The sequence below is a fragment of the Vulpes lagopus genome, chromosome 12 (assembly GCF_018345385.1).
Source record: "Vulpes lagopus strain Blue_001 chromosome 12, ASM1834538v1, whole genome shotgun sequence".
Classification (NCBI taxonomy): Eukaryota; Metazoa; Chordata; class Mammalia; order Carnivora; family Canidae; genus Vulpes; species Vulpes lagopus.
This window is the reverse complement of record NC_054835.1, coordinates 327,569-354,105: the sequence shown is the minus strand read 5'-3', so window position 1 is coordinate 354,105 and position 26,537 is coordinate 327,569. Positions and strand designations below refer to the sequence as shown.

Here is a 26,537-nt window from a genome sequence, read left to right as displayed (position 1 = left end):
GATATTCAGGTTCTGTCCCAGGCCCACTGCTCTGAGATCTTGAGGGGGCGTAAGAATCTATTTTGCAAGCATCTTCATGACATACAGACAGATGGGAGAATCAGGTGCCCTGGGGAAAGACACAGCCCCTTAGCCTAGCACATGAGGCTGCACCTGACCCAGACTCAGCCCAGCTTCCAGCTTCACCTCCTACCTTGTCCTCCATATCCCTCAACTCCAGTTCCACAGGCGTTTTACTTTCCACAAACACATCGATCTCTAGTGTGCCTCTACATAGTTGCAGCTGCTGTTCCCTTACCTGGAACAGGGATCCCTCTCTCACTGTCCCCACCTACCCAATTTCTACTGACCCCTTAAGAGCCAGCGCAAAAGTCAGCCTCTGGGGGACAGCCTTCTCAATACACAGGGAACAACTAGACACCCCTAGCTCACCTGAAGCCCCGATATCACACCGCATGGTGACAGCCAGGCCTGTGCCCACTCCTTTCCTTTCACCCAAAACCCTCATTTCCCTGCTCCCCATAGTAGGGCTGGCTCCTCATCCATTGGGCCTCAACGCAAATATCACCTCTCAACCGCATCACCTCCAGGAAGCCCTCCTGGTTTCCTCTATTGCAGCAGCCTGCTTTTCTTCACAGCACATAACCTGAACATCAGAATGTGACCCCATAATTTCAGGGGCTTTGTCCACCTGGTGCTCTCCTGGTCAGATCCTCCAAAAATGGGCCTGGCACACCGCTGGCATGCCATAAAAACTGCTGAATGAATGAATGGATGAGCTAATGATCAAACATCCATCTCCACTATAGACCATGAGCTCCCAGGAAAAGAGACTTACTTCTCCCTGTCTACTACTTCTCTGTGGCTCCAGTGGCTGATAGAACACTGGACAGAGGAGCATGTGGTAACATGCTGAATGGGGAAGAAAAGCAACGCAAAACTGTGCATGCTCGCACAGAGAGCCAGTTGTTAAGGGCCACTGTGTTCTGTCTCTGTAAAGTTGTTTAGGTTTGTAATAAAAATGTGTATGCTGGTGGGACCCCTAAAATCAATAGATAAGTATGACAGTATTTTGTCAATTCTAAGACATCATCAGTTTTAAGCTATAGCATTATTTGGTGTGTCTCCAAGAAAGAAAAAAAAAAACCACAGGAATTAAATCATGACATACCACAAGCTGTAACATCAGAGATCCTAAAATGTAAAAACAAAAGCTGTGCATCATAAGAGTCAAGGAAGCGTAGTGTGTGTGAGCAGGTCAGGATGTATTTATCTGGCCCAGCACTAGACTCTTTCTCGGCCAGCTTGCAGGCCCCATGGCTGCAGGGCTGTCTGTTCTCTGCATGGGGGTCCCATCCTCCCTCACAGGATGGGACCCCCATGTGGCCCCCAGACTGAGCCACAGAGAGGGGAGCAGCTGAGCGATTGGATACCTAGAACAAGGGAGGCTGGATGCTCTCCCGGTCCATGAGACTCCAGGAAGGGGGCCGCGGGGTCGCAGAGCAGCACCCCAGGCCAGGAGGCAATGGTGACGCAGAGATAGTTACCGTGACCCGGAACGGCGTAGTGGCCGAGGGCTCCATGCTAGGGCTCTTCTCTGGCAGGCTGCCGGGCAGACTGCGCCGGGAGCCCGGCCTTTCCTGTGGTGACTCTGTCAACAGAGAAAGAGGGAGAAGGTGAGGATGGATAATCAAGGCCACTCAGTCAGGCCCTCCCATCATTCCCATCGTGGCCAGGACAATAGACGACTGGTCCCCCTAAAATAGTGTAATCACTGTTGAAAACAGATTTGGCAGTTCCCCTAAAAAGTTAAAGACAGATTTACTGCATGACCCAGCAATTCCACTCCTGGGTAATCCCCCCAAAGCACTGAAAACAGGGACACAGACACATACACAGACTTATACCCAAATGTGCATCATAGCATTATTCAGAAGAGCCAAAAGGTGGAAGCAAGCCACGTGTCCATCCACAGATGAATGGGTGCATACAGTGTGTGGTAGATCTATACAAAGAATGTTATTCCATCATAAAAAGGAACAAAAGTTCGGATACAATGTGGACGAACCTTGAAAACATGCTGAGCAACAAAAGCTGGACACAAGTATTATAGGAGTCCACTCACAGGAAACACCTAGAATTGGCAAATTCATAGAGATAGAAAGTAGACTGGTGGTAAGAAGGGGCTGAGGGTGGGCAGGATGGGGAGGTATGGCTTAATGATAAAGAGTTTCTGTTTGGAATGATGGGAAAGAGTGGGAAAACAGTGGTGATGGTGGCACAATACTATAAATATACTTAAAGCCATTAAATCAAACACTTAAAAATTATTAAAATAGCAAATTTTGTATAATCTATATATTTACCCCCAATCAAAAAAAAAAAAAAAAAAGGATCCCAAAACCTGCACTTCAAGTCATGTATCTTGTGACATAATGAGCCCCCTGTCACCAGAGGTATAACAAGTAGTCCCTTCAAACATAGGAATCTGTGATCTCTGGCTTTCAATTTGGACCTTCTTTTTTTTTTTTTTTAAGATTTAAAAAAAAATTTATTTGACAGAGCACAAGCAGGGGGAGCTGCAGGCAGAAGAGAGGGAGAAGCAGACTCCCCACTTAGCAGGGAGCCTAACACAGGGCTCAATTCCAAGACTCCAGATCATGACCTGAGCTGAAGGCAGATGCTTAACTGACTGAGCCCCCAAGGCGCACCCAATTCTGACCTTCTTGTTCAGAGGCCTTAAACCTGATGGAAGTACAAGGCCTGGCAGTTTCCAGGATAAAGGGTAGCAGCCAGCTGGTTATTCAGGGTAGCCAGGGGATGCGCCCAGTGCAGCCACAGCTTCCCACAGTTCAAGAGAAGCTGGAAATCTGAGGGCTTTTCAAAATATGTAACATTCTGATTCTTAAATGGTGACAGCTCATTGAAAACTTACGGCCCTGACGTGAGCCTGTCTGCTCAAAACCTCCCAGGTCAATGCAATCTGGCTGCTTTCCTGAATGTTTGCTCACTATGCTCGGCACTGGCTGCCTCTTTTCCAGTGCTCTGGCTGTGGCCCCCCCACAGAGGACTCCATCCATTCCATCCTGTAGGCCCCAGAAGACACCTATGGTGACCCCTCCTCCCCACCCATGCTGTTGGCTCCCTTCTGGCTCTTATAGTAACAGTCAGGCCAAGCCTCCTACCAACATTCTCACTTTGCACCCAGTGTGTGTGTGTGTGTGTGTGTGTGTGTGTGTGTGTGTCCCTCTCGGCTTGACTGTGGAACTCCTAATGCCCATGCCCAAGCTGGCTGCATCTCCACGTCCCCAGTGCCCTGTGTGGAGCCTGGCACGTGGGCAGTGCTCTGGAAAGGCCTGTTGGCTCTCAAGGAAGAAAAGGGGTAGGGCAGAGATTTCCCTGGTACATGCACACACAGGCGGTCGGGCACATGCCCAGCAAATGCACATGCATCTCCACCTCTATGCAGACACTCCCCAGGGACATGTCCATATGTCCACAAAGGCTAGATGACAAGGAACAGGCTTTCCCAGAAGGCAGAATGGGCTACTAGGGGCAAGGTCTACAGCCGCCGGTCCATTCCCTCTTGCAGCCAAATGGGACGGTGGTCTTTAGAAGTGTCAAAGGACAGAGTTGAACCTGCCACCACCACTCCCACCCCCACCCAGGACGGGCTCCAGTGCTGAGCCCTAGCCAATGGCCAAGCAGGCCAGGCCACGCTGGGCCTGGGGACATGGGGCACCCAGGGGGACCAAGGCCATGCTGGGCCTGGGGACATGGGGCACCCAGGGGGACCAGTTTGGGCATAGCTGACCACTTATAGACAGACGTAGGGCAGAGGCTGATACCAGGTCCTGCTGTGCACTAGCCATCTCTGGGCCATCTCCTACAGAAAAGCTTCCTCCACTCAGCTGCTCCTTAGCCCAGTGGCCACGATCTATGACTGCCTCAGTGTCTTGCTTGTGGTACTTCCTCCTGAGAACCTTCCTCCCTCCTCCTTCCCCATCCCTGCTAGTCACACTCTAGGAGACACCCACTCTTTCTGGAGGTTTCCCTGGGAAATCTCTTCCTGTGCTCCCCAAGCTGCCTTCACCTCTCCTCCCACCCCCAGCATCCCACCCCCATCACCTTCACCTCGGTGTCCACCATAACCACTGTGTCCCACCATGTGTGAGGCACTATGCTCAGCCTCCAGAAGCCCCTCAGAACTCCCCTCCCTCCCCCAATACACACACACACACACACACACACACACACAGAACCACAACTCCACTGCCCTTTCCTGAACAGGTGGGCCATCCTGGCTCCAGACAGACATATGTGGTGTCACTTGGTAGGGCATGAGGAGCCCAGCAAGACTGCCTCTCTTCTGAGACCAAGACTGATATTCCTCACAACGGGTGCAGAATACTATAGCCTCTTGCCTTCTGGGCTGAGCCAGGAGGTTCTCAGGGGTTGCTTGATCCAACCACCCATTTGACAGATGATGAAGCTTTGAGCAGAGGAAAGGAACATGTCCATTGGCCCCCAACCCAACAGGTCTGTACCAAGGTCTCTCAGGTGCTCCCAAAATAGCCTTAAACTTCAACTCAGAAGCCCTGACCATGCCCCATCCACATCAGAAAGTTGAAATGCAGCAAGGGGGCTGCAGGGCAGGACATGACAGTAGTCTGCTCTCCCTCCGCCCAAGAGCAGCCAATTCTTCTCCTTGACTTCTTGAGCCTTCCCAGGGCGGGGCCTTGCCCCCCATAGGAAACTGAAGGGGAACCTTTGTACCTTTCCAGGTAGATGCCACCGGCCCCAGTTCCATCTCCACTCTTCTCCACTCTACCTTCTGCTCCAGGGGGCTGACCTGTGTAGCCCCCACCAACCAAGCTCCTAGGCCCCCCAGTTTCCATGGAGTTAGGCCAGTGGGGAGCCCTGGCAGGAGATGAGGAGACAGAGAGTTGCCTAGGCTGGCTGCCTCCCTCCCTAAGCCTTGGTAGATCATCCCAGGCAGGACCCCCGGTGGTTGCTAGCTCTGGGGCCCTGCACTTCTCTTCATGGTTTCCCACCCCCACCCAAACCATGAATCATCCTAGTAAGTACCATCTGCTTCCTGCTGGACCCTGACTGACCCACCAGGTAGGATCCCAGCTGCCCAAGACCCGGCCCCTGCTTGCAGAATGGAAATAACTCCTTTACAGAGGGATGGGGAAGGCAGGCCAGGAAGGAAGCTGTGTCGTGTTCATGGTCCTCAAGGGCCGAGCCAGGCTCTCTCCCCATCTGACACCCCAAACAGCTTTCCCAAGCCTGCCACAGGCTCGAAACACAAAGTTAACAGTAACATCGTGGATCACAGTATTCTGAACCAGCATCTCTCTCTACCTTCTATTCATTATCATTTCCCCTGTGGGGTCTTTTTAGACATCTTTTTCCTAGTCACCCCTCCATAAAACTTTAATATCGCAATCCAGTAGGTATCTTTACATATTGTACATGTAATGGGGCTCTATAAGAGAAAGAGTGAGATTTTTGCCCCCTCCCTTCCAAGAACCAATTTTTTTTTACCCACTTGGGGCAGCATCACCCCCACAGAGAAGGCAAGTCCTGGGACCCATTCAAACAGAATCCCCACTTGACAACTTGGACAGCTATGGTGAGCTCCGTTTTCCAGATGAGTAAACGGAGTTCTCTGAGGCAAAAAAGGACTTCCTCTGAGGTTCGACCAGCTAGGAAGTAAGAGTACTTGCTGAAGCCCCTTAAACTGCCTGACCCCGCAAATCCACACTAAGAACCTAGGAGAAGCCTGAGAGTGCCTGGAGCCTGGGGCAAGGGGAGGAGTGCAAGACTTGCACCAGGAGACAGGATTCAACTTCCAGGCCAGGCCCTTTGCGTCTCTGAGCTCATGATTTATCAGCCATCCAGCGAGTCAGGGGGGTCAGAGCAGTTACTATCTCTATTCTCTGCCACCAAACCATAGCAAAGACAAAAAAAAAACAAACAAACTCTATTTTACAAGGCAAAGAATATGGAAGGCTGACCACCCTCCCCCTCTAATCCTAATTCTGCCTGCAGGCATTTAGCCTGAGTCCTTGACAAAAACATAGATGCCTATGCCTTTTGATTTAGCAGTACTTTTTTTTTTTTTCTAATCTGGGGAAGCAGACACTGGGAAGCTCAGGCCTTGCGCCCCCAAAGGTCTAAGCAACACAGCTGGTTGCAGAATCCCAGACAGGGCAAGTGACCTAACACTGTGCAGCAGAAAAGTGGCAGGCATCCCTAGACCTTGGACTGGTCCAGGAGTTTCCCCTCAGCTCAGACTCCCTCTGTGACCTCCACATGACCTCGGGGCTCCCAAAGCGCAAAACTAGGGCACAGGACAAGTGCATACTGGACCCCTTTTCCACTACAAGGTCAAAAAGAATCTCCATTTTACCAGGAACACCAGCCTATCTTTCCATTCCTGGAAGCCACAGCCACAGAAATGCATTTTAACCTTCATGCATTAGCAAAAAATAAATAAAATAAAATTGGTTTCATTCAAATGCTCTGGCTTGGTCGCCATGGATACTACCTAATCATGAAGGATGACTGTTACTTGTTCCCATGGAAACACGGAGGCCTGAGGAACATCCTGTAATTTCAGACAAGACACCAAATTTCAGTTGTCGGGCTGCACTGCCCAGATCTTAATGCTTAAAAACAGGTAGAGGCAGCAGCCTCTAATATTAGTGTCAGGAGAAGAGAAGTCAGGACGACTATAGGAAAAGATGACAGGAGACTGAGGGGTATGTGTGTGTTGGACCTCAACAGTGACCAGGAGAATGCAAATTAAAACTACCAGATACCATTTCATACCTTTCAGATAGGCAAAAATAAAAAAGAACAGTGATCTTGAATGTTGCCAGGGACATAGGGGACTTTTTCATCACTGCTGGTGGAGCAGACAGGCTTTGAAAAACAATTAGACAAAAGCTAGTAGTAATCGACACACACACATGCTCTAGGACCAGAAATTCTCCCCTCTGTGCCCAATCTAGAACAATGCTTCATCCTCGCACATGAAGATCCACACAAAGATGTCTCCTGCAGCACTGTTTGTAGTGGCAAAATGTTGGGAGCAACCTAAATGTCCACCAGTAGAGGAATGTATAACCCCACCCCGGGGCAGTCATTTGATGGAATATGATACAGCAAGGAAGAAGGTACAATTTCAGGGGCTCTTCACATGGGACATAATGGCACTGCAAAGCACCCAGTTCTATAAAATCAACATGAAGCACAGCCAGAAGAATGACATGGAGTGAAAAAAGTATGTTGCCAAAGGAAATGGAACGCAATCCACCTACACACATTTTTGTACAATGTTTGTAACAATTGTAATAGTCAAAAACCAGAAACAATCAAAATGTCCTTTAACAGGTAAATGAATGGTTAAAGTGTGGTCCATTCAGTCTATGAAGCTGAATAATGGCCCCCCCACAAAGAAGTCCACACTTTTTCCTAATCTCCAGAATCTGTGAACATGTTACCTTACATGGGGACTTTGCAGACATAATCTCTTTAATCAGGATATGGGAGTTTATCCTGCATTATCAAGGGGGAAATAGCCTTAAATGCAGAAGAGGAAGCAGGAGGGTGCAATAATGGAAGAGGCAGGAGACATGCTAAGCATGAGAGGAACGACGGAAGAAGGGATCACAAAGCCAAGAAATGTGGGTAACTTCCACCTTGAAACTGGGAACACCCTTCCACTGACAGCCAGCATGATCAGATCATGCTGAACAAAGGAAAGGGGACCTCAGTCCCACAACCACATGGAACTGAATTCAGCCAATGAAATGGATTTTTCCCTAGAGTCTTTCTAAAGGAATCAAACTGCTAATACCTCAGTTTTAGCCCTGCAAGACCCATAACCCACAGCGGACTTCCAACCTACATAACTATCAGACCTGTGTTGTTTAAGCTGCTAAATTTTTTTAAAGTTTATTTTTCTTTTTAAGTAAGCTCTACACTCTACATGGTGGGGCTTGAACTAACAACGGATGCTCTTCTGATTGAGCCAGCTGAGTGGCCCTAGGCTGCTAATTTTTCATTTGTGGTAGCAGAAACAGGAAACAAATATACATACCATGAAATGCTACACAACAATAAAAAAAAAAAAAAGCACTATTGATAGATTTCCACAACCTGGGTGGATCTCAAGGGCATTATGCCTCGGGGAGTGGGGGGAGCCAATATCAAAAGGCCACACAGAGTATGACTCCATTTATACGGCATTCTTAAAGGGGCAAAGTTCTAGAGATGAAACACAGACTAGTGGTTGCCAGGGTTAAGGATGGTGGGGGGCAGGTGAGTGTAGCTATAAAGAGCCACCACGAGAGATCTTCACGGTGACAGAATAGTCCTGTGTCTTGATTGTGGTGCTGGTTACATGAATGTACACATGTGATAAAATGGCAAGGAATTGGGGCGCCTGGGTGGCTCAATTGGATAAGTGTTCGACTCTTGGTTTCAGCTCAGGTCGTGGGATGGAGCCCCATATCTGCTTGTCCTTCTCCTTTTGCTCCTCCCCCATGTGCCCCTCATATATAAAATAAAGTCTTTTTTAAAAATGAGCCAGAAAAAAAAGAGAAAAAATAAATAAATAAAAATAAAAAAATAAAAAATGACCCAGAATTATACATACACATGGTACCAGGTAGCAGAAAAGGAGAGAAAAAAAGCGGATGAAAGCAGCCCCTGATATCTAGAAGTCAACGTGGCATTCATAGCCGTGCCATGTTATTCTCCTTTTGGACATAAACAATCTTCTACGGTACCAGCCTCAGACAAGTTTACCAAGATAAAGTGAGACAAAACAAGGCCATTTCATAATTTTGTCTAAGCAACTGACAAAAGCCAAGTCACTGGGCCACTCACAAAATACCAAACACACTCCTCTCTTGGCTAAAATGGCTAATTGCTGCTTCCTTACAATGACAGCTTTATCTTCATGCTTGCCTCCTCTCCCTAAAGATAAATTTTGAGATACCCCATCATAAAATTGCCCCACTTTCTGACAGCAGCTGAGCTAGAGTGAACCCCACTTTCTTAGACTTCCCCAAAAGCACCCAATCAAATCCCAAAAATCCTATAGCAGGTTTTTTTTATACCATATTTGGAATGAGATGTCCTGTGGCTCCCGGTGGTATATGTTCTCCCTTGCTGCCATAATAAAAAATAAATCCAACTTGTCTAACTAGAGGTGTGTTCCCAGTGGGTTTCTGGCTGGAGGGCACTGATGCTGGAGGATGCTGTGCTATAGTCACATGAGATGTAACCAACCATCAGGGAATCCAGGTGAAGGGTACATGGAAACATCCCTGTACTCTTTTGGCAACTGCCTATACATCTGTGATCATTTCAAAATCAAAACTTAATAGCCTATTTGAAATACATGGAATCATATCTATCTGTAAATAACTAAGATTTTTCCATCCCAAGAAACTAACTGCAGAAATGTATTGCTATCCAGTGTTACCTAATAGAGTAGCCAGTGATCTAGAGGTAAGAGGCACAGAAATAGAAACCTCACTGCAAAGGCTTACCCTAGACTCTTTAGGCTAAAGAACATTTGTTGTCCATGTGATTAAACCAATATGACATTTTACCTTCTGTTTGTGTATGTGCACAGACTCATATAGAAAAAAAATAATAAATAGCTCTCAAAACATTATCATCAGAGATTCTCTTTGAAGAAGGGGATGAGGTAGGTATGTATGGGTGGGAACAGATAACTGTGCCGTTTACTGAATGAAGAATAATTCAGACTTTCAAAAACTAACAGTAAAATTAAAATATAAATAGGTGGTATGACGACTCAGTAAGAATTGTGCCGCCTGAACACACAGGAAAGGAAGAGAAAAAATCAGAAAAAGAAACCAGTAAATCAGAAACAGCAGCCCAAAGGACCAAATAGTTACTGAAAGTAGATCAGGAAAGTCCAAAAAGTAGACCTAGGAAGAAACCAGTGGGTGAAGGAACATAGCTCCCCATCTTGGAGTACCAAAAGACTGGTTCCCCCATGCTCTCCCCGCCACGAGAGTGGCCAGGTAAACAGCAGGAAGAGCCAAAAGTAAAATCAGTAAAATCAGTAAAATCACTGATTTAGGCCACGGAATCTTCACATTGCTAGAACGTTCCAGAGGCAGCAGTCCAACTATGATTTAGGCCACGGAATCTTCACATTGCTAGAACGTTCCAGAGGCAGCAGTCTAACTATGATGGCTCTCTATCTTTGTGTGCATTAATGAAGCACATCCATACTGTTATTATCTGGTAATAACAGCTAAATAAAGAGTGAGTTTACCAAAATATTGCATTGATATGTAGGTAGGTCTCCTGCTGCCACTACAAACTTTTTCCAGTTCAGCCTTTGGTCACCTGTCTTTGGGGGGAGGAAGACAGGTGCTCCTTAGAGATGACTAAACCTTACCCATCTGTGGTAGGCAGAATAATGGGTCCCAAAGAGCCCACATCTTGATCCCTAGAATCTGTGAAGATGCCACCTGTATAATAAAAGGGATTTTGCAGATGTGATTAAGTCAAGGATCCTGAGTTGGGGAGTTTACCTTGGATTACCTGGCAAGCCCAGTGTAATCTCAATAAGGAGCTAGGAGGGTCAGAGAAGAAAGAGCTGGTTCTGTGGTGAAGAAAGTAGAGGTTAGGGAGGGCGGGGGGTTGAGCACTGGTCAAAGACTCCCACCCACCAGGCAGCTTCTAGAAGCTGGAGAAGACCAGGGGACTGAAGCTCCCCTAGAGCTTCCTGGAGAAATACTGTCCTGCTGACACCTTGATTGTAAGCCCAGGGAAACACTGCAGACTCCTGCCCTCAGAACCGTAAAATAATCTATGTTGCATTAAGACACTGAATTTATAGTCATTTGTTACAGTAGCAACAGGAAACCAAAACGGCCGCTGATAAAGGCGCAACCTACTCTAATTACATTAAAGTGAAGATAGAGGGGCAGCCCCAGTGGCTCAGTGGTTTAGCGCTGCCTTCAGCCTGGGCGTGATCCTGGAGACCCTGGATCGAGTCCCTTGTCGGGCTCCCTGCATGGAGCCTGCTTCTCCCTCTGCCTGTGTCTCTGCCTCTTTCTCTCTGTGTGTGTGTGTCTCATGAATAAATAAATAAATCTTTAAAATACTAATAAATAGGGATCCCTGGGTGGCGCAGCGGTTTGGCGCCTGCCTTTGGCCCAGGGCACGATCCTGGAGACCTGGGATCGAATCCCACGTCGGGCTCCCCGTGCATGGAGCCTGTTTCTCTCTCTGCCTGTGTCTCTGCCTCTCTCTCTCCCTCTCTCTCTCTCTGTGACTATCATAAATAAATAAAAATTATTAAAAAAATAAATAAATAAAATAAAATACTAATAAATAAAGTGAAGATAGAGGGATAGCACTGTCACATTGCTGGCCGACTCAGGACAGGGGATGCTCAAGGTCTCTCATCTTCCGCCTTCCAAATGTACAGCTGCTTTAAAAAAGGAGACAAGCTTCTTCCTAGAAACGTGGTATTCATCACCATATATAATGTAAGCCTCTTTCTTTCTCTACAGTGCACTTGTTATCATGCGCTTGTTATCGAATGACATACGTGATAACCACATACACCTGAAAACCACAAGAGTATAGGGTACATTTGCTGGTTATTTCACAATATAACTTAGAGATGTTTTCACATCTGTGCCTGGAGAACATCTCATCTTTCCGTACTCAGCACTCTGTGTATTTATCCTCAATATAGATACTATTTACATCAATAATACTTCTCTGGTGTATGTAAGTTCTACTGATAGAAGTCCACTGGGAACCATGATTATCCAAACCTAAATATTTCGATGTATGATTAAATTCATCCTATTTTTCATTTCATTCAGAAAATATAAGCTATTTCTTTTTCCCCCCAAAATTTGATCTCAGGACATAATGTTCTGTACTTTTGTTTAAAAACTGCATTATTAGATTTGAACATGGCTATATGACATAACAGCCTTTATTTTTTTCCCAACAAATTGAAATGGGCACAAATCTTTATGAATGTATATATTGATTTTAACCTATAACTTTAAAACTCACCTTACCATTCAGTACTCAGCAACTTGGAATTCAAATTCTAAATGATCTCCAAGCTTCTAACTTAATGGTTTAATGCTAAAGCAAACAGAATTTCAGTTCTTTGTGTAATTTTTAGCCTGCAGAACAGCTGACCCCCTAGATTGTATATCAGATCTTGTAAGGGACATGAAGCTGTAATTTGGAAAAACAACAGACGATCATTTTATGTTCTAGAACAGACCATCTGTGACCACCCTAGGAACTCAGGGGGAAAGGGGACTCATGTAAACATGAAACTCAAGCTAGCTACCTGCTGTGCAGAGTCCTTTGTCTCCTAGCTCCTGCCAGCACCCATGAAACTACCAGGCTAGGCTCTTAGCTCACAAGTGGGGTAACATCTCCATCTTTCAAGGTAATTAACAAAGAGCTTAGGAATACATTTAATAAAAGACATACAAGACTAATAACTAAAAATATATCACTGAGAAACTTTCTTAAAAATTTAAACAAATGAAGAGGTACACCATGTCTGAGGAGTGGGAAAACTGTATTGTCTTTTTTTTTTTTTTTTAAGATCTTATTTATTTATTCATAGAGACACAGAGAGAGGCAGAGACACAGGCAGAGGGAGAAGCATCTCCCTGCAGGGAGCTTGATGAGGGACTTGATCCCAGGACCCCGGGATCACACCCTGAGCTGAAAGCAGATGCTCAACCACTGAGCCAGCCAGGTGCCTCAAAAATCTAAATAAATGAAGATATACTATGTCTGAGGAGCGGGAAGACTCTGTGTTGTTAAGATGGTATTTCTCAGGGCACCCGGGTGGCTCAGTAGGTTAAGTGTCTGCCTTCGGCCTGGTCATGGTCCCAGCTTCCTAGGATGTCCTGGGATGGAGCCAACACAGAAAAATTCCTGCTCAGTGGGGAGTCTGCTTCTCCTTCCTCCCTGTTCTTGCACTCTCTCCATTCTTCCTCTCCCTCACTCTCAAATAAATAAATAAAATCTTAAAAAAAAAAAAAAAGATGGCATTTCTCCCAAACCCATCTATAGATTCAGTGCAATCCCAATCAAAATCCTAGTAGGCTTCCTGAAGACACTGACCAGCTCAATTTTAAATTTATTTACTTTTTAAAAAGATTTATTTATTTATTTATTCATGAGAGACACACAGAGAGAAGCAGGCTCCATGCAGGGAGCCAGACACAGGACTCGATCCCCGGTCTCCAGGATCACACCCCGGGCTGAAGGCGGCGCTAAACTGCTGAGCCACCCGGGCTGCCCTCAATTTTAAATTTAGATGGCAAACCAGAAGACCTAGAAGAGCCAAACAATCTAGAGTAAGAAGAAACAGGTTGGGAGACTTACATTACTTGGTTTCAAGACATACTTTATAGTCTTAAAATATAGCTAAAGCAATCAAGACAGCGTGGTATAAGCATTAGGACACAGACCAATGGAACAGAAGAGCGTGCAGAAACAGTACCACACATATAAGGTCAATTGATTTTGGGAAAGAAGTGCAAAAGTAAATTGACGGTGTGAAAGATAGTCTTTTTAAACAAATAGCACTAGAACAACCTATATGTAATCAAAATTGACCAGGGCAGCTGGGTGGCTCAGCGGTTGAGTGCCTTCAGCCCAGGGCCTGATCCCGGGGTCCTGAGATGGAGTCCCACATTGGGCTCCCTTCAGGGAGCCTGCTTCTCCCTCTACCTATGTCTCTGCCTCTCTCTGTCTCTCATGAATAAATAAATAAAATATTTTTAAAAAATGGACCACAAGGAAATGTGGAGAAACAGATCTGGGGATGGCGACTGTGCCATATCTGTGCATTTTTATCCTAAGACAGCTTCCCGAAGTAGGAAACATCAACCCCAACTTTAACAGGAAGACACAGGTTCAGAACCCTGACTACATGCCTAGGAATGCAGAAGGCAGCATTTGGGCCCCAGCATCTCTGAACCTCAGGGTTGTCCCGTGGTGGTAAAGGAGCCTCTGCAGAGAGCAGTGAGAGGACAAAAGGTCCCAAGTCTACCAGGAAGCTGAGTTTCCTTCCTGCCCTTGGCCTGGCTCTCCATTTCCAAGTCCCACTGCAGCCCAGGCAACAAGGCAGAAAGAGCTGAGGGAGACCTCCTGTGGTAGTACATTTCGTTCCCACGATGCTGGTGTGGGGGAAAGGTACGAGTTGTGAGACCATGGAACTGTGACAGTCTGTTGTCTCTCATATGGAATTAGAATCAGAGTTCAAGCTGTCTTTAAGTTCTGGATGTGGCTCAGAGTCAGAGGAAGTTGCCCCCTATTGCTGGGGGTGGGTGTGCTGGGAGAGGGGCACGTCCAGGGCACCCATCACCACCCACCCAGAGCATTCAGCGGGGGGCACAGCAACTCTCCAGAGGGACATGAAGGGGTCAGGCTGCGGGTACTCGGAAGGTGTTGGGAAGGGCCAAGGAGAGGTGTCCCTCTCACTTAGATCCTGGGATCCCGTGGAGGGGCCTCTCCAAAAGCACAGTGCTGGGGTCCGCTCCCTGCCCCTGGCTGGCCTTGTGAGCATCCAAGGTAAGTCCTGCAAACTTCCCAGCATCTGTAGACACTGTCACCAGCTCTTCCTTAGGCACCTCTACTCAAGCCCCTTAACAATTGCCTGCACAATTTATGCTTCCCATTCCTCATCCCAACATGCACCTCATTTCCAAAGAATTCCCAGCCTTCCAGAAAACTCTGGATTTCTTGCTCATTCCAAGGACTCATGAACTGGCCTAAAGGCTTCTCCTGTCCCCAAGTCTCTTTCCTCCTTTGCTTTCTAAGGATTCCTAGGAACTTGGTCTGCAGTGTCACCTTCTCCATTTCTATTCCCGCAGTTCCCCCTCCAGCCCTCTGCTCTGTAGCTGCAGGGCCTATTCCAGGGCTGGCAGAGGGCTGCCATTTATTCTGTGCTCCTGCTGTTCAGGACAGTAAGGTGGTCCCAGGGTGCAGGCATGTGTTGCTCATCTCTGCTCTATGCAGTTCCCCCATACCCATCCATTTTCTCAGATAATGCCATCTTACCCGTTTGAAACACTTGCATATGCAGTGAAAGCATAAAAGCACAGGTGGCCCGGACACACCCTGCCTTCAGGGTGCTGGCTATCCCTGGGAAGAGGACAGGCCCCACAGGTCAGCAAATTTGTCCTTTAAAGGGAAAGGGAGGGGCAGCCCAGCGGTTTAGCGCCGCCTTCAGCCAGGAGTGTGATCCTGGAGACAGGGGATCAAGTCCCTGCATGGAGCCTGCTTCTCCCTCTTCCTGTGTCTCTGCCTCTCTCTTTCCGTGTCTGTCATGAATAAATAAATAAAACCTTAAGAAAAAAAAAAAAAAAAAGAAATAAAATAAAATCTTTTAAAAAAATAAAGGGCTAGGAAGCAAATATTTTAGGTTTCTCAGGACTATCCAACTTCTGCCAAAGTAGCATGAAAACAGCCACAGACAATATGTAAATGAATAAGCACGGCTGAGTTCCAATAAACTTTACTTATGGATGCAGAGATTTGAATTTCATAGAATTTTTACATTATAAAACATTATTCTTCTTTTGATTTTTGTCTAAACCACTGACAAATGTAAGAGCTATTCTTAGGTCACAGGTCATGCAGAAACAGGTGGTGGGCTGGGTTTGGCCTATGACCTGTGCTTTGCTGGCCCATCCTGTACCTGAATCATTTCATTTCTAGGGAGGAAAGAGAAAAAGAAAAGGGAAGAAGCAAATAGGACGATATTAACATTTGCTAAATCCTAGAAGTGAGTGCAGGGCTGTCTGCAATTTTGTTTCCTATGCTTTTTATATATACTTTCAAATATTTTAAAATTTTTTGAAAATGCAAGAACAGGAAAAAACCTGGAAGTAACCCCCAATTGCTCCCAGAACTTTATCACTGGGTGCTGGGATTAAAGGTGATTTTTTATTTTCTTCTCTTCTAATATGGTTATTTATTGCTTTTGTAAACCTGGGTGTTGGGGGAGGAGGAGAAACACTGATGCAAACATTCTTTTTTTTTTTTTTTTTAAAGGAGGAGACCTTTTTTTAAAAAGGTCTTCCCTGGAGACCACTAGTAACCCAGAAACTTCTTCCCTAATGTCTCTGGGAGGGGCTTCCCGGGCCCCCAGCCCCAGCACTGTCTGTGGGGGTGGGGCAGGGGGCCATAGCCTGGGTTCTCTGAAGCTTAGAGTGCCATCCTAGGACAACTCAGAGGCTGCTGCTGCTGCTGTTGCTGCTGGAGGGCACTTGGATCAGGTTCCTAGACACTAGTGATTTGTGACTGCAGAGACAGTTCATGGGAAACCCAAGCTTCTCTTGGACCTCTACTCCCACCCAACTCTTCCAACTGTGTGGATCTGCAACCACTCCACCACCCAACTCCCACCCAGCCCCCCACCCCATGCCTACCACCATCTGAAGCATCAAGAGCCAGAGTAGGCTTGTCAGCCATGCCCACAGCTCTGCTGGTTCCCAACCCACTCCAAGTGCTCGCACTTGCCTAGGTCTTTCCAAAGGCCTTATCCCACCACCTTCTTGCTGGGTTTCTCTCTCCTGAGTGCTAGGTTCCCTGGCACTGGCATTGGAATTTCAGGAACCAATTAGATTTTCATGAATAAAAACAACGCGGTAGCATAATATGGGAACAGGTAACAATAGGACTTCTGACTTCTTGTCTTGCCAAATACAATGTTAAGCAATTACCACCATCTTGCCTCTCATAAAAGGAATGTTCTAACCCGCAAGAGAGTCCAAAAACCATCACTTCAGAATAAAGAAATGTAACGAAGATGGATTACACTGAAATGGATACCATGGGCAACTCACTACACCGGTCTTACTTTTCTTATTTTGCTGTCGGTCGAGGAGCAAATGTAGCAGTCTGTCCAGCACTGGTCTTCAGATGGGGATGGCATCCCCTGTACCACTTCCTCCAACTTTGTCAGCTTCCCTCAACCTGCCCTCTGCTTCCCTGGACCCCATACCTGTTGGCCTCCTCTAGATTCTCCAGGAAGCATGTGTGGCATCCTTGCTAGGCCTCCAAACTCTGTATCACATCTGAGTCCTTTGGGAAACCTCCTCCCCCACTCCCCCAAACTGGTTTGGTTCTCCTCCCCCTCTCCCAGCTCGGACCCATTGCCTCCTGCTTCTGGATGGCCAACACAGTCACCCCTGTTCACTGATACCCACTCTTCCCCCACTCTCTCCCTATACCATACCAATCTAGCTTGCTGGCTGCTAAGAATCATATTCCCAAATCACAGCTCTCATAAGCAAAGTGAAGGTTAAACATCCTGCACTCTGCACTCATCCTAGCCATCTCAGTAGCTGGGTAATGCTGAGCAAGTACTTAACCAATTACAGACTCAGCTTTCCCATCTGCAAAATGAAGCAGATCAGAGTAACTGAGAGAATGAGGATTTTAAAAAATGATGCATTTAAAAGACTTAGTAGGGATCCCTGGGTGGCGCAGTGGTTTGGCGCTTGCCTTTGGCCCAGGGCGCGATCCTGGAGACCCGGGATCGAATCCCACATCTGGCTCCCGGTGCATGGAGCCTGCTTCTCCCTCTGCCTATGTCTCTGCCTCTCTCTCTCTCTCTCTGTGACTATCATAAATAAATAAAAATTAAAAAAAAATTTTTTTAAAAATAAAAGACTTAGTAGAGCCCCTGACACAGTGGAAGTTGTTGTTAGAATTACCATCATTTACAAAATCTTTCCTTTGATTCTCTGTGGCTTGCTAGTGGGAGTGCCAACCTCTTGGCTCACCATTCAAGGTCCTTACCAACTTTCTAGTCACATCATCTGCTAATCTGATTCCAGGAGACCTTCCTCCAGGATCAGCTCCCTGAGAGTAGGGACTTCCTCCACGGCAGCCCCTGGCACAAGGTTTGCAAACAGTAGGAGGCTCACTAAAGCTCTGCTACTCTGAACAAGTACAAGTGACACTTGTAGCAGCCTCTGGGGGAAGGGATGCCAAAGATTCATATGGATGGTTCCAATCCCCATTGGCATCACATTTTATTTCTAGATCAGCACTAAGAGAGGTGCAATTGACCCCTCAGACTTTGAATGAACAGGTAATGACAATTCACCCAGCCTATAATAATACGCTATGCTGTGTCACACCTATTTGCTAGAAGTGCTTCTAAGCCCAGAGACATTGACTTGTCTGAGATCACAGAGCATTTATGATGCAGTCAGGGGGCAGTCCCGGTGGCTTAGCGGTTTAGCGCCGCCTTCCGCCCAGGGCGGGATCCTGAAGACCCGGGATAGAAACCCATGTCAGGCTCCCTGCATGGAGCCTGCTTCTCTCTCTGCCTGTCTCTCTCTCTCTCTCTCTAAAATAGATAAATAAGTAAATAAATATATATATGATGCAGTCAGGACTCCTGCCCTGGCCATACTCCTAAGCCAGATTCAGTCCCCAGAATGGAAGTATAAATGGATAGGAACCCATTTTTTTTCTTAAGACTATCTCTAACCAACCTCTACAAACCCCCCCACTTCAAGAGGGACAGCAAGAAGGAGCATCGTCCTGGGCTGCCCGGCTCCTCTGGCCCGTCTCTTTCTTCTCCCCTCTGCTCCCTCATCCATCAGGAGCTTAGGGGAAGGGACAGAGCTTCACAGCCCCAGATTTTCCTCCTCATCCTCCCTGCCTTTTTTATTTCACAGCCATGTCAACTCATCACCTCTGAGGTCCAAGAAAAAAGAAAAAACATGGCCCAGATGCTGAAAGTGCTCTCTTGTCTGTCAGGGAGAAGAGAGGAGGGAAATAAAAGCTAACAAGGGGATCCCTGGGTGGCGCAGCGGTTTGGCGCCTGCCTTTGGCCCAGGGCGCGATCCTGGAGACCCGGGATCGAATCCCACGTCGGGCTCCCGGTGCATGGAGCCTGCTTCTCCCTCTGCCTGTGTCTCTGCCTCTCTCTCTATCTCTCTGTGACTATCATAAATAAATAAAAAATTAAAAAAAAAATTAAAAAAAATAAAATAAAATAAAAGCTAACAAGACTTCTAAAAAATGGGGCAGCCCGGGGGCTCAGGGGTTTAGCGCCGCCTTCAGCCCAGGGCGTGATCCTGGAGACCAGGGATCGAGTCCCGCGTCGGGCTCCCTGCATGGAGCCTGCTTCTCCCTCTGCCTGTGTCTCTGCCTCTCTCTCTCTCGCTCTCTCTCTCTCTCTCTCTCACCACCACCCCCTTGTGTCTCTCATGAATAAATAAAATCTTAAAATAAATAAAATAAAAGCAAAATCTCCAAACCACCTCTCAGTTACCCAGCAGCTGTCAAAGTCAACATAGGAACCGGGTAAAGTGGGGAAAGCCCATCCCAAATCAAACCCAGGCAGCTGCGGAATCTGGGATTCACAGACCAAGAACGGCTGCCTTTGCAAAGGCATGATGGGCATCCTCAGGCAGCTCATCTTCTCCACTAACGTACAGGTGGGTCTGTCTAGATGGCAGAACCAAGTCAGTCTTTTCTGAGTACACAGGCTACTGGGCTTTTTTTTTCTTCTCTCATTATCATTATTTGGAGGGCTATGAGATTCCCCTTGCTTCCTTATTTATTCAGTCAGAGGAAATCACAGCACAGAGAGCCGCTTCCAAACTCAAGGCCACGTGGGCCAATTTCAGATGGATAATTAAATATTGAACAAATGCTGAAATGCCTTTGCTGGATCAGGATGGCTAAAAATAACCCTGCCACTCCATGCGATAACCACCCTGCCACTTGGCATGGCACCTCGCCCACTCATTCTCAAATCCCTCCTCCCAGCAACTGTCAAACACAAACTTGCCAGGAGAACGGTGGGGGTTACAGGGTGCTGGGGGATGCTGGGGGGCTGGGCACTCACTGCCCAAATTCCCACTCAACAGAAAACAAAACTTCAGCTCCCCGCAGGCAAGCTCCAAATGTTCCTGAGCAGGAAATACTCTCCCTTTCCTGACATTTAAAACAAGTGGCCTCAAGAGGAAGGTGCAAGGGAAGTAACACAGCCATTGCTCTTAAGAACAGTAAAAAAAAAAAAAGAACAGTCAAAAGGCTTCATGTTATCTCTAAACAAAACACATATGGGATGTGAGCACATTAGTGTCAAGTTACACAAGAGCCCACCCCCTGTTCCCTCCCCCCCAGAAGACCCGGCTTGAAGACCCTGGCTGCCTCAGTTTCCCTATCTGCACTACCCTTAAGAAAAGCAACGAACAAGACCCACTTGGAAATACAACCCAGGAGTCCAGATTCTGGACCTGGCTCACTCATTAACTTCTCTACATAACCCTGAGCAAATGGCCTTGGCTCTGCAGGCCTCGGTTTCCCCAGCTGTCAAGGGGAACAGCTAGCCCCTGGTGCTGGTGGTACAAGAGGCCCTCTGGCCTGGCCCGGCAGCAATCACCGCTGAGCAACAGGCTCCGGCCCTCCCATGCCACCAGGTTCCGGTGAGCACAGGCTGCAGCAGGGCAGAGACAGAGCTTTGGGCCTGACCTGCTGTGCTCAAGAGGGCATTCTAGTGTCTCCACATCTCACCAGCCACAGGAAAGAGGAGACACTGGGCTCCTGGGCACCATTCTAGTGTAAGGGGTCCAGGTTCAAACCTTGCTTCTCATGGCCCATTACCTCACAAGTGCAAGCTCAGTTTCCTAACTGGGCAAAGGGAAGTGACAGTAAGGACCCCTACCTCCTAGGAGGGTTGAGGGGTCAAAATAAGATATGCCATGCTCAGGCAAAGCTCTTGGTGCAGGGCCTGGCACACATTCGGGCACTATCTTCCTTGCTATGAGAGGTAATCTGGATGAGCCAGGAACACAAAGGCTAAGAGGCTGACATTCCAGCAGATTACCTGGGACTTCTGGCCTCAAGCTGTCTGCCCATCTTCAGACACCTCATACCAGGGCCCTGAACCCTTAGCACAAAGAGACTTGGTGAAGAGGCAGTGCCCTGTGACCTTCCCAGGGAAAGCACATGGTTGGCAGAACACAAATGAGAGCAGGATACAGGACTGGGGTTGGGGGGTGAGACCAGACCTAAAGGACCATCTGAGTGGTCCCAGGCAAGCAGAAGAGCCAACTAGGAAGACTGAGCCCCTCCCTCATAGATGCCAACTATGCCAGAGTCATTCCTCTACCCCCCTCCCAAGTTATGGCTAGAATTTGGGGAGATGATGACCAAGAACGTTTGGTGGAGTCATTGACTATGCAAAAGAAGGAGGAGGCCTTATTGAAGCCAAGGCCTGACCTCAGAAAGATCTGCCTGCCAACAAAATAGCAACATGGTACATTTATAAGCTTGGGATCTGGAGTTTTGCAGAACTGGGCTCCACCTTTCTGAACTGTGTGAAGCTGGATGAGGCTCCCACTCTTTGGACTGCAGGTTCCTCCCCCATAAAATGAGGATAATGCCAGTATCCATCTCACAAGGTTGTTATGAGCATTAAATGAGATGAGGCAAGTACAAAATTAAGCTCCCTGCTGGGCACTGAGAAAGCACTCAACAAACAAAAGCCATTTTATTTTAACTTCATTACATGCCATGTAAGGGAGTGAGCCTCCAGCTCCTGGAGTATGTAAGGGCAGAAGCTGGGATCAAGCCCCAAAAGAGGGATTGTGACTCAGGAGAAACAGAGGAAGAGATGAGGCAGAAAAGGATAAATGTACAATTTTACATTTGTATCCAAGTTGGGGGCAGAGAGTTGGGCCTTGGGCCCTTGGGGGTACATTTGAAGATAAGGGGTGAAAGGACAAAAGACACAACCAGCCGTCATCCGCAGAGGCATCTCAGTGAAGCCAGGATCTATATGGAATGGTCCAGCCCCTGCCCCGCCCTACAGTGGCACACAGGCCCTTCTCCAGCCATCACTCCCAACTGGGAAGCAGCTGTGTCAAACCAGCGCCCTCCCCAACCCTGTCACCATCTTCCTGGAAGCCAGCAGCCCTGGGTCCCACACCTAGTTCAATGAAAGTACTTCTGTGCCTCAGTGTCCCCATCTGGACCCCAGGGGTTAGATCACTCAGCTGCCATGGTCTAGGCACAGAAGGGGGCCATGACCTCAGGAGGTCAGCCCCAGGATTCCTGGGCACCTCTGTGAGGCTCTCTTGCTGTGTTGCTCCAAGGGTGCTGGGGTGTTCCTGGGAAACCCCTCCAGAGGCCCCTCGGACAGACCCCAGCACACCCTGAAAGGAACGGGGCCCAGGGAGAGGGGAGACACACAGCAGCCAACATACAGGGCCATGCAGTGAGACTACTCATGGATGTGGAGCAGGGATTAGCCATCTCAGGAGAAAGTACCCACCAAGTCTAGGGTTAGCCCCTGGAAAAACTCGGATGAAGACATGAAGAAAAGTATGCATGTGAACATTCCAGGTCTCTCAACACATCAGGCAGCAGGGCAGGATTAGCCCAGCTTGGCAAAGGGGGAGACCGAGGCCCTGGGAGGTGCCCGGAGTCACACAACCAGCTTGTTGCTGAGCTGGGGGTAGAGCCTGTCTTCTACTAACCACTGCTCTGATCTCCAAAAGGGCTCCGTGCCCCAGTGAACCTCAACAAACTGGCCTCCTCAGCCATCTGGGGGCTTGCTGAGGGCTGGGAGCACACACCATCCATCCCCGGGCACCCAGGCTGGAGTCCAGCACATAGCAGGTGATCCAGACATGTTTGCTAGTTGGTAGATGGGCCAGACTTTATCTGGAGTGAGGGGAAAACTTGCATATCTCCCCCCAGCAGCCCTGGGGGGACAAATAGGTCACAAACACAGACAAAACTTTTCTTGACCTGGGATGGAAGGGGTAGGGCAGGAAGGCACCCTGGCTGGTGACACTCTACTGGCAACAGGACCCCCTCATATCCATGTGCCATACCTAACCATCCCGTGGACTTAGAGCCACAAAGCCCAATGTGAAATGGCCAGATGACCCTTGCCATCTAGAGTTTCCTGTCTCCACCCTGCCTCTGCTCACCATCACCTGCAGGTCTCACTCTGCCCATTCCTCAGATTGGAAGATCAGGGCCTAGAGAAGGAAGAGCTCTACTGAGTGCCCTACTTTGCTCAAAGCTGGGGGGGGGGGGGACGGACATGCTATGGTCACTGTCAGTCACTTGTAGGCCCACCAAGGACAAAGTCCTGCTCTCAAGTCCAGAGTGAGACCCCCCTCCTCGCCACTACCACTGTAGGTGGCAGTGGCGACAGTGGGCAGGGGGCTTGCTCAGAGGTGGCAGCCTGGCCACCACCATCCTTCCCAAGACCAGGCCAGGTGTGAACCTGCCCGCAGCCAACTCTTCCCTGCACCTTTCTGTTCCTTAACATACACACCCCCCGGGAGCTCTCAGTCACTATCCTTCCTTGCTAGTGGCAGAGGCCAGAACAGGTGTGGAGTGATGGGTATGGGTGATCGGGGCTGGGGTACTGGATATCACCCCATCTTCTGGGGTCTGATGTCACCTCTGTGGGGACAAGCCCTCATGAAGATGGTGAGACTGTGCAGCCTGAGGTCAGAAAGGACTGGCTCAAGGGCCACAGGGCAGCTCCCCCCACATGAGTTACCACCTGGGTTGGGGTGCTGGCCTCAGGAGGAGGGGTGGCCCTGGGGGCAGAGGCAGGGACCTGGGGTTCCATGGAAGGGAAGGTCCACGGCTGCTCTAGGTGGGCAAGGAGCCCCGAGCCTCCACCCCTCACCCATCCATGCCTCCCCATCGCTCCAGGCCCTTTCTCCAGCCCAACTACTGCTCCCCACTATCGCCCTCCCAAACCCTCCTCTTCCTCCACCCCAGGATCAACTCTGTCCACAGCACCCAAGACATTTTCCTTCTCCCTGTCTTCCCATGAGCTGTTCCTCTCTCTAGAATAAAAACACCAACAGCTCACACTCAACTGTGATCCAAGTGGCTTCTAGCTTCCCGTGTACTTGCTCTCATTCTCAAAGGACCCTGCTGTCACCTACACCTGCTTACCAGACTAGGCCAAAGAGAGGTAACTGGCCAAAGGATAGTTTAGTGCAGAGCTGGGGCTTTAACACACATCTGACTCAATCACTCCCTGAGCTGAGGGAAATCGTACCCACCTTGTGACGCCTTGTCCAAATGTCACTTCCTCTGTGAAGCCCTCACTAATTTCCCCAGATGTAATTTCTTCTGTTCAGTCTCCACTGCCCCCCCTGCCCCCCCCCCCCCGCCCTGCAGGCTTTGAACTCCTTCAAGGCCAGGACATGGAGCAGGGGTGCCTGCAGAATGGCATCAAGGTGCAAAGGAGGTCATGCTGGGCAACTGCAAGGACAGGGGAGGGGTGGAAGCCTCAGGGTACCCTGAGCATTACTGGGCATCTGCACAACACCCATTTCTCACAGCATGAACACATGTCCTCATGAGTCCTATGAGTCCTGCTAGGCCCCTCGACAGCTCAAGAAACTGAAGCTCAGAAAAGAGAAGTGGCTTGCCCAAAGTCTCAATGCTTGAACCCAGATCCCCGGCCTTTCAGGCCAAACCTGGATGGGGGGGCAGAGTGTGGGGGAATAGCCAGAGGCCACTTCAAGGAAGGTGGCAAGGGGAGGTGGGCCACAGGCCTCAAGAGACCCTTTAGGGCTGAGCTCTCAGCACACACCTGTGCACACTTTCCAGTCTCAGCTTGAACCGTCCACACACACACGGGGAACTTACCACTTCAGGAACTCACTACTTCCTGAGGAAGCTTTGTACATTGTTATTCAGCTCTGATTGTGGGAAAAGTCTTCCCCATTCTGAACTGCCTGATTTACCCTCAAGCTGATAATAAAACTAAGGTTCAAGGGCAACGCCAAAAGGCCCAAACCACACAACCAGCAAGCACCTGGGCAAGTGGGGGTCGGACCCCAGGTCTGCCTGATTCCAAGCCCAGATCTGCTCCAAGCCCTGCCTGAGGGACCTCAGCACTAGGACCAGCCTTCCCCTTTTCCCAAAATAATCAACTCAGCCCAGATCCCGCTGAGCCCTACCAACCGCCCTCCTCCCTCTCATCCAGCACCCATGAGCACTTCAGGGGTCCTGAGCCTTTGACAGGGACCCTGGCCCCCAGGACCCCTTCTTCTGGGCTCCTCCTCCCAGGGCACCCCCTCCCTAAACTCCATTCCACCCAACCTCGGAAGTCCTGGGCCCCTCCAGGCCACCAGCCGGAGGGCAGCGTCTTGGATCACATGGGCTTCCAACTGAGGATCCTATCCTGTTACTGGAAAAAAGAAAACCCTGCTCCCATTTCCCCTCTTCCCTGTCCTGCCTCCGGGCTTGAAAGACAGAAACTTTTCAAAGGAGGTGGGCCCACCCGCTCTCTGTTGAAGGGGTCCCAGGCAGATCCAAGAGCCCCAGCTCCTCTGGAGCCAAGGACTCCTGGGACCGGGCACTCTGAAGTGCAGCCACCTGTCCCTCCACCCAAGAGGCTAGGAAGTCTGTGAAGGCCCTGGGGAGAGAAGGTGCGTGGGGGCTCGGAGGCGGACCCCCGTACACACACACCCTAAGCTGGGAGGTCGAGGCCCTGAAGGCCACGCGAGGAAAAGCCAAGATCCGCTCAGGATTGGTCCTTGTCAGGCTGCCAAGTAAAGTGAGGAACGGGGGGGGGGGGGGGGGGGGGGGGGGGGGGGGAGAGGTGGCATCTGAGAAGGGAGGAGAGAGAACCTCGAGCTGCGAGTCCCCCTTTCCCTGCAGAGGCACAGGGGGAGCCTGGGGTTCGAATTCCGGGACGGAGGGGGCGGGGGGGGGGGGGGGCAAGCTGGGGGGGGGCGAGCTGGGGGCGGGGGGAGGGCAAGCTGGGGGCGCGGGGGGCAAGCTGGGCGGGGCGAGCTGGGGGCAGGGGGGGCGAGCTGGGGGCGGGGGGCAAGCTGGGGGGGGGGCGAGCTGGGGGGGGCGAGCTGGGGGGGCGGGGCGAGCCGGAGCAAACCCGCTCGGTGGCGGCCGCCGGGGAGGGCGCCCCGGGCCCCGACGGCGGCGCCGGCAGGAGCGGGCCCGGGTCGGGGCCAGGGTCCGGGTGGTGCCTACCCCTGGCGGGCCGCGTCCGGCTGCGGGAGCGGCTCCTCTGTCGCTGCAGCCGGGGCCGCCGCAGCAGCCGGTAGTAGTAGGCGGGCCTCCCGGTGCTCTTCCTGGCGCTGCCGCCCGCGGACATGCTGCCGCCCGCCGGGCACCGGGCCGGGCCCAGGCGCTCACACGGGCCCCATCGGCCGCTCCCGCGCGCCCGGCGGGCGTCCCTGCCCGCTCCCGCCCGTGGGCGCCGCCGCCCGCCAAGTCGCCCCGACTTCTCCCCCGCCGCCCTCCGCGAGCCGCCGCGGGCCGGGGCGGGAGGCCGGGCAGGGCGGCCCCGAGCGTCGGCGCGGGGGAAATCCCGGCCTGGACCGCGGGTCCCGGGGAGGGCCGCGTCCGCCGGCCTCGGGCCCGGGCGCTTGCGGCGGGTGTAGACGTGCGCAGCGGCAGGAGCCCGCGGGCCGCCGACGGGCGCGCCT

At 49.9% G+C, this 26,537-nt stretch overlaps 1 protein-coding gene across 9 annotated transcripts in view; it reads right to left on the bottom strand.

Annotated features, from left to right (window-relative positions):
- Positions 1-26,537, bottom strand: part of LOC121473031 (DAB2 interacting protein) — a 192,598-nt gene that overhangs the window by 100,546 nt on the left and 65,515 nt on the right. For 3 of the 9 annotated variants that reach the window (XM_041724917.1, XM_041724919.1, XM_041724918.1), the window contains exons 1-2: positions 26,080-26,360; positions 1,548-1,651 (exon numbers count right to left, since the gene is read on the bottom strand). In XM_041724917.1, coding sequence (XP_041580851.1) covers positions 1,548-1,651; positions 26,080-26,203 — 228 coding nt within the window. In that variant the 5' untranslated portion in view covers positions 26,204-26,360. Of the gene's footprint in view, positions 1-1,547; positions 1,652-2,068; positions 2,088-24,140; positions 25,575-26,079; positions 26,362-26,537 lie in introns of those variants that run through there. The other 6 variants (XM_041724923.1, XM_041724921.1, XM_041724926.1 and 3 more) reach the window with 4 other exon arrangements.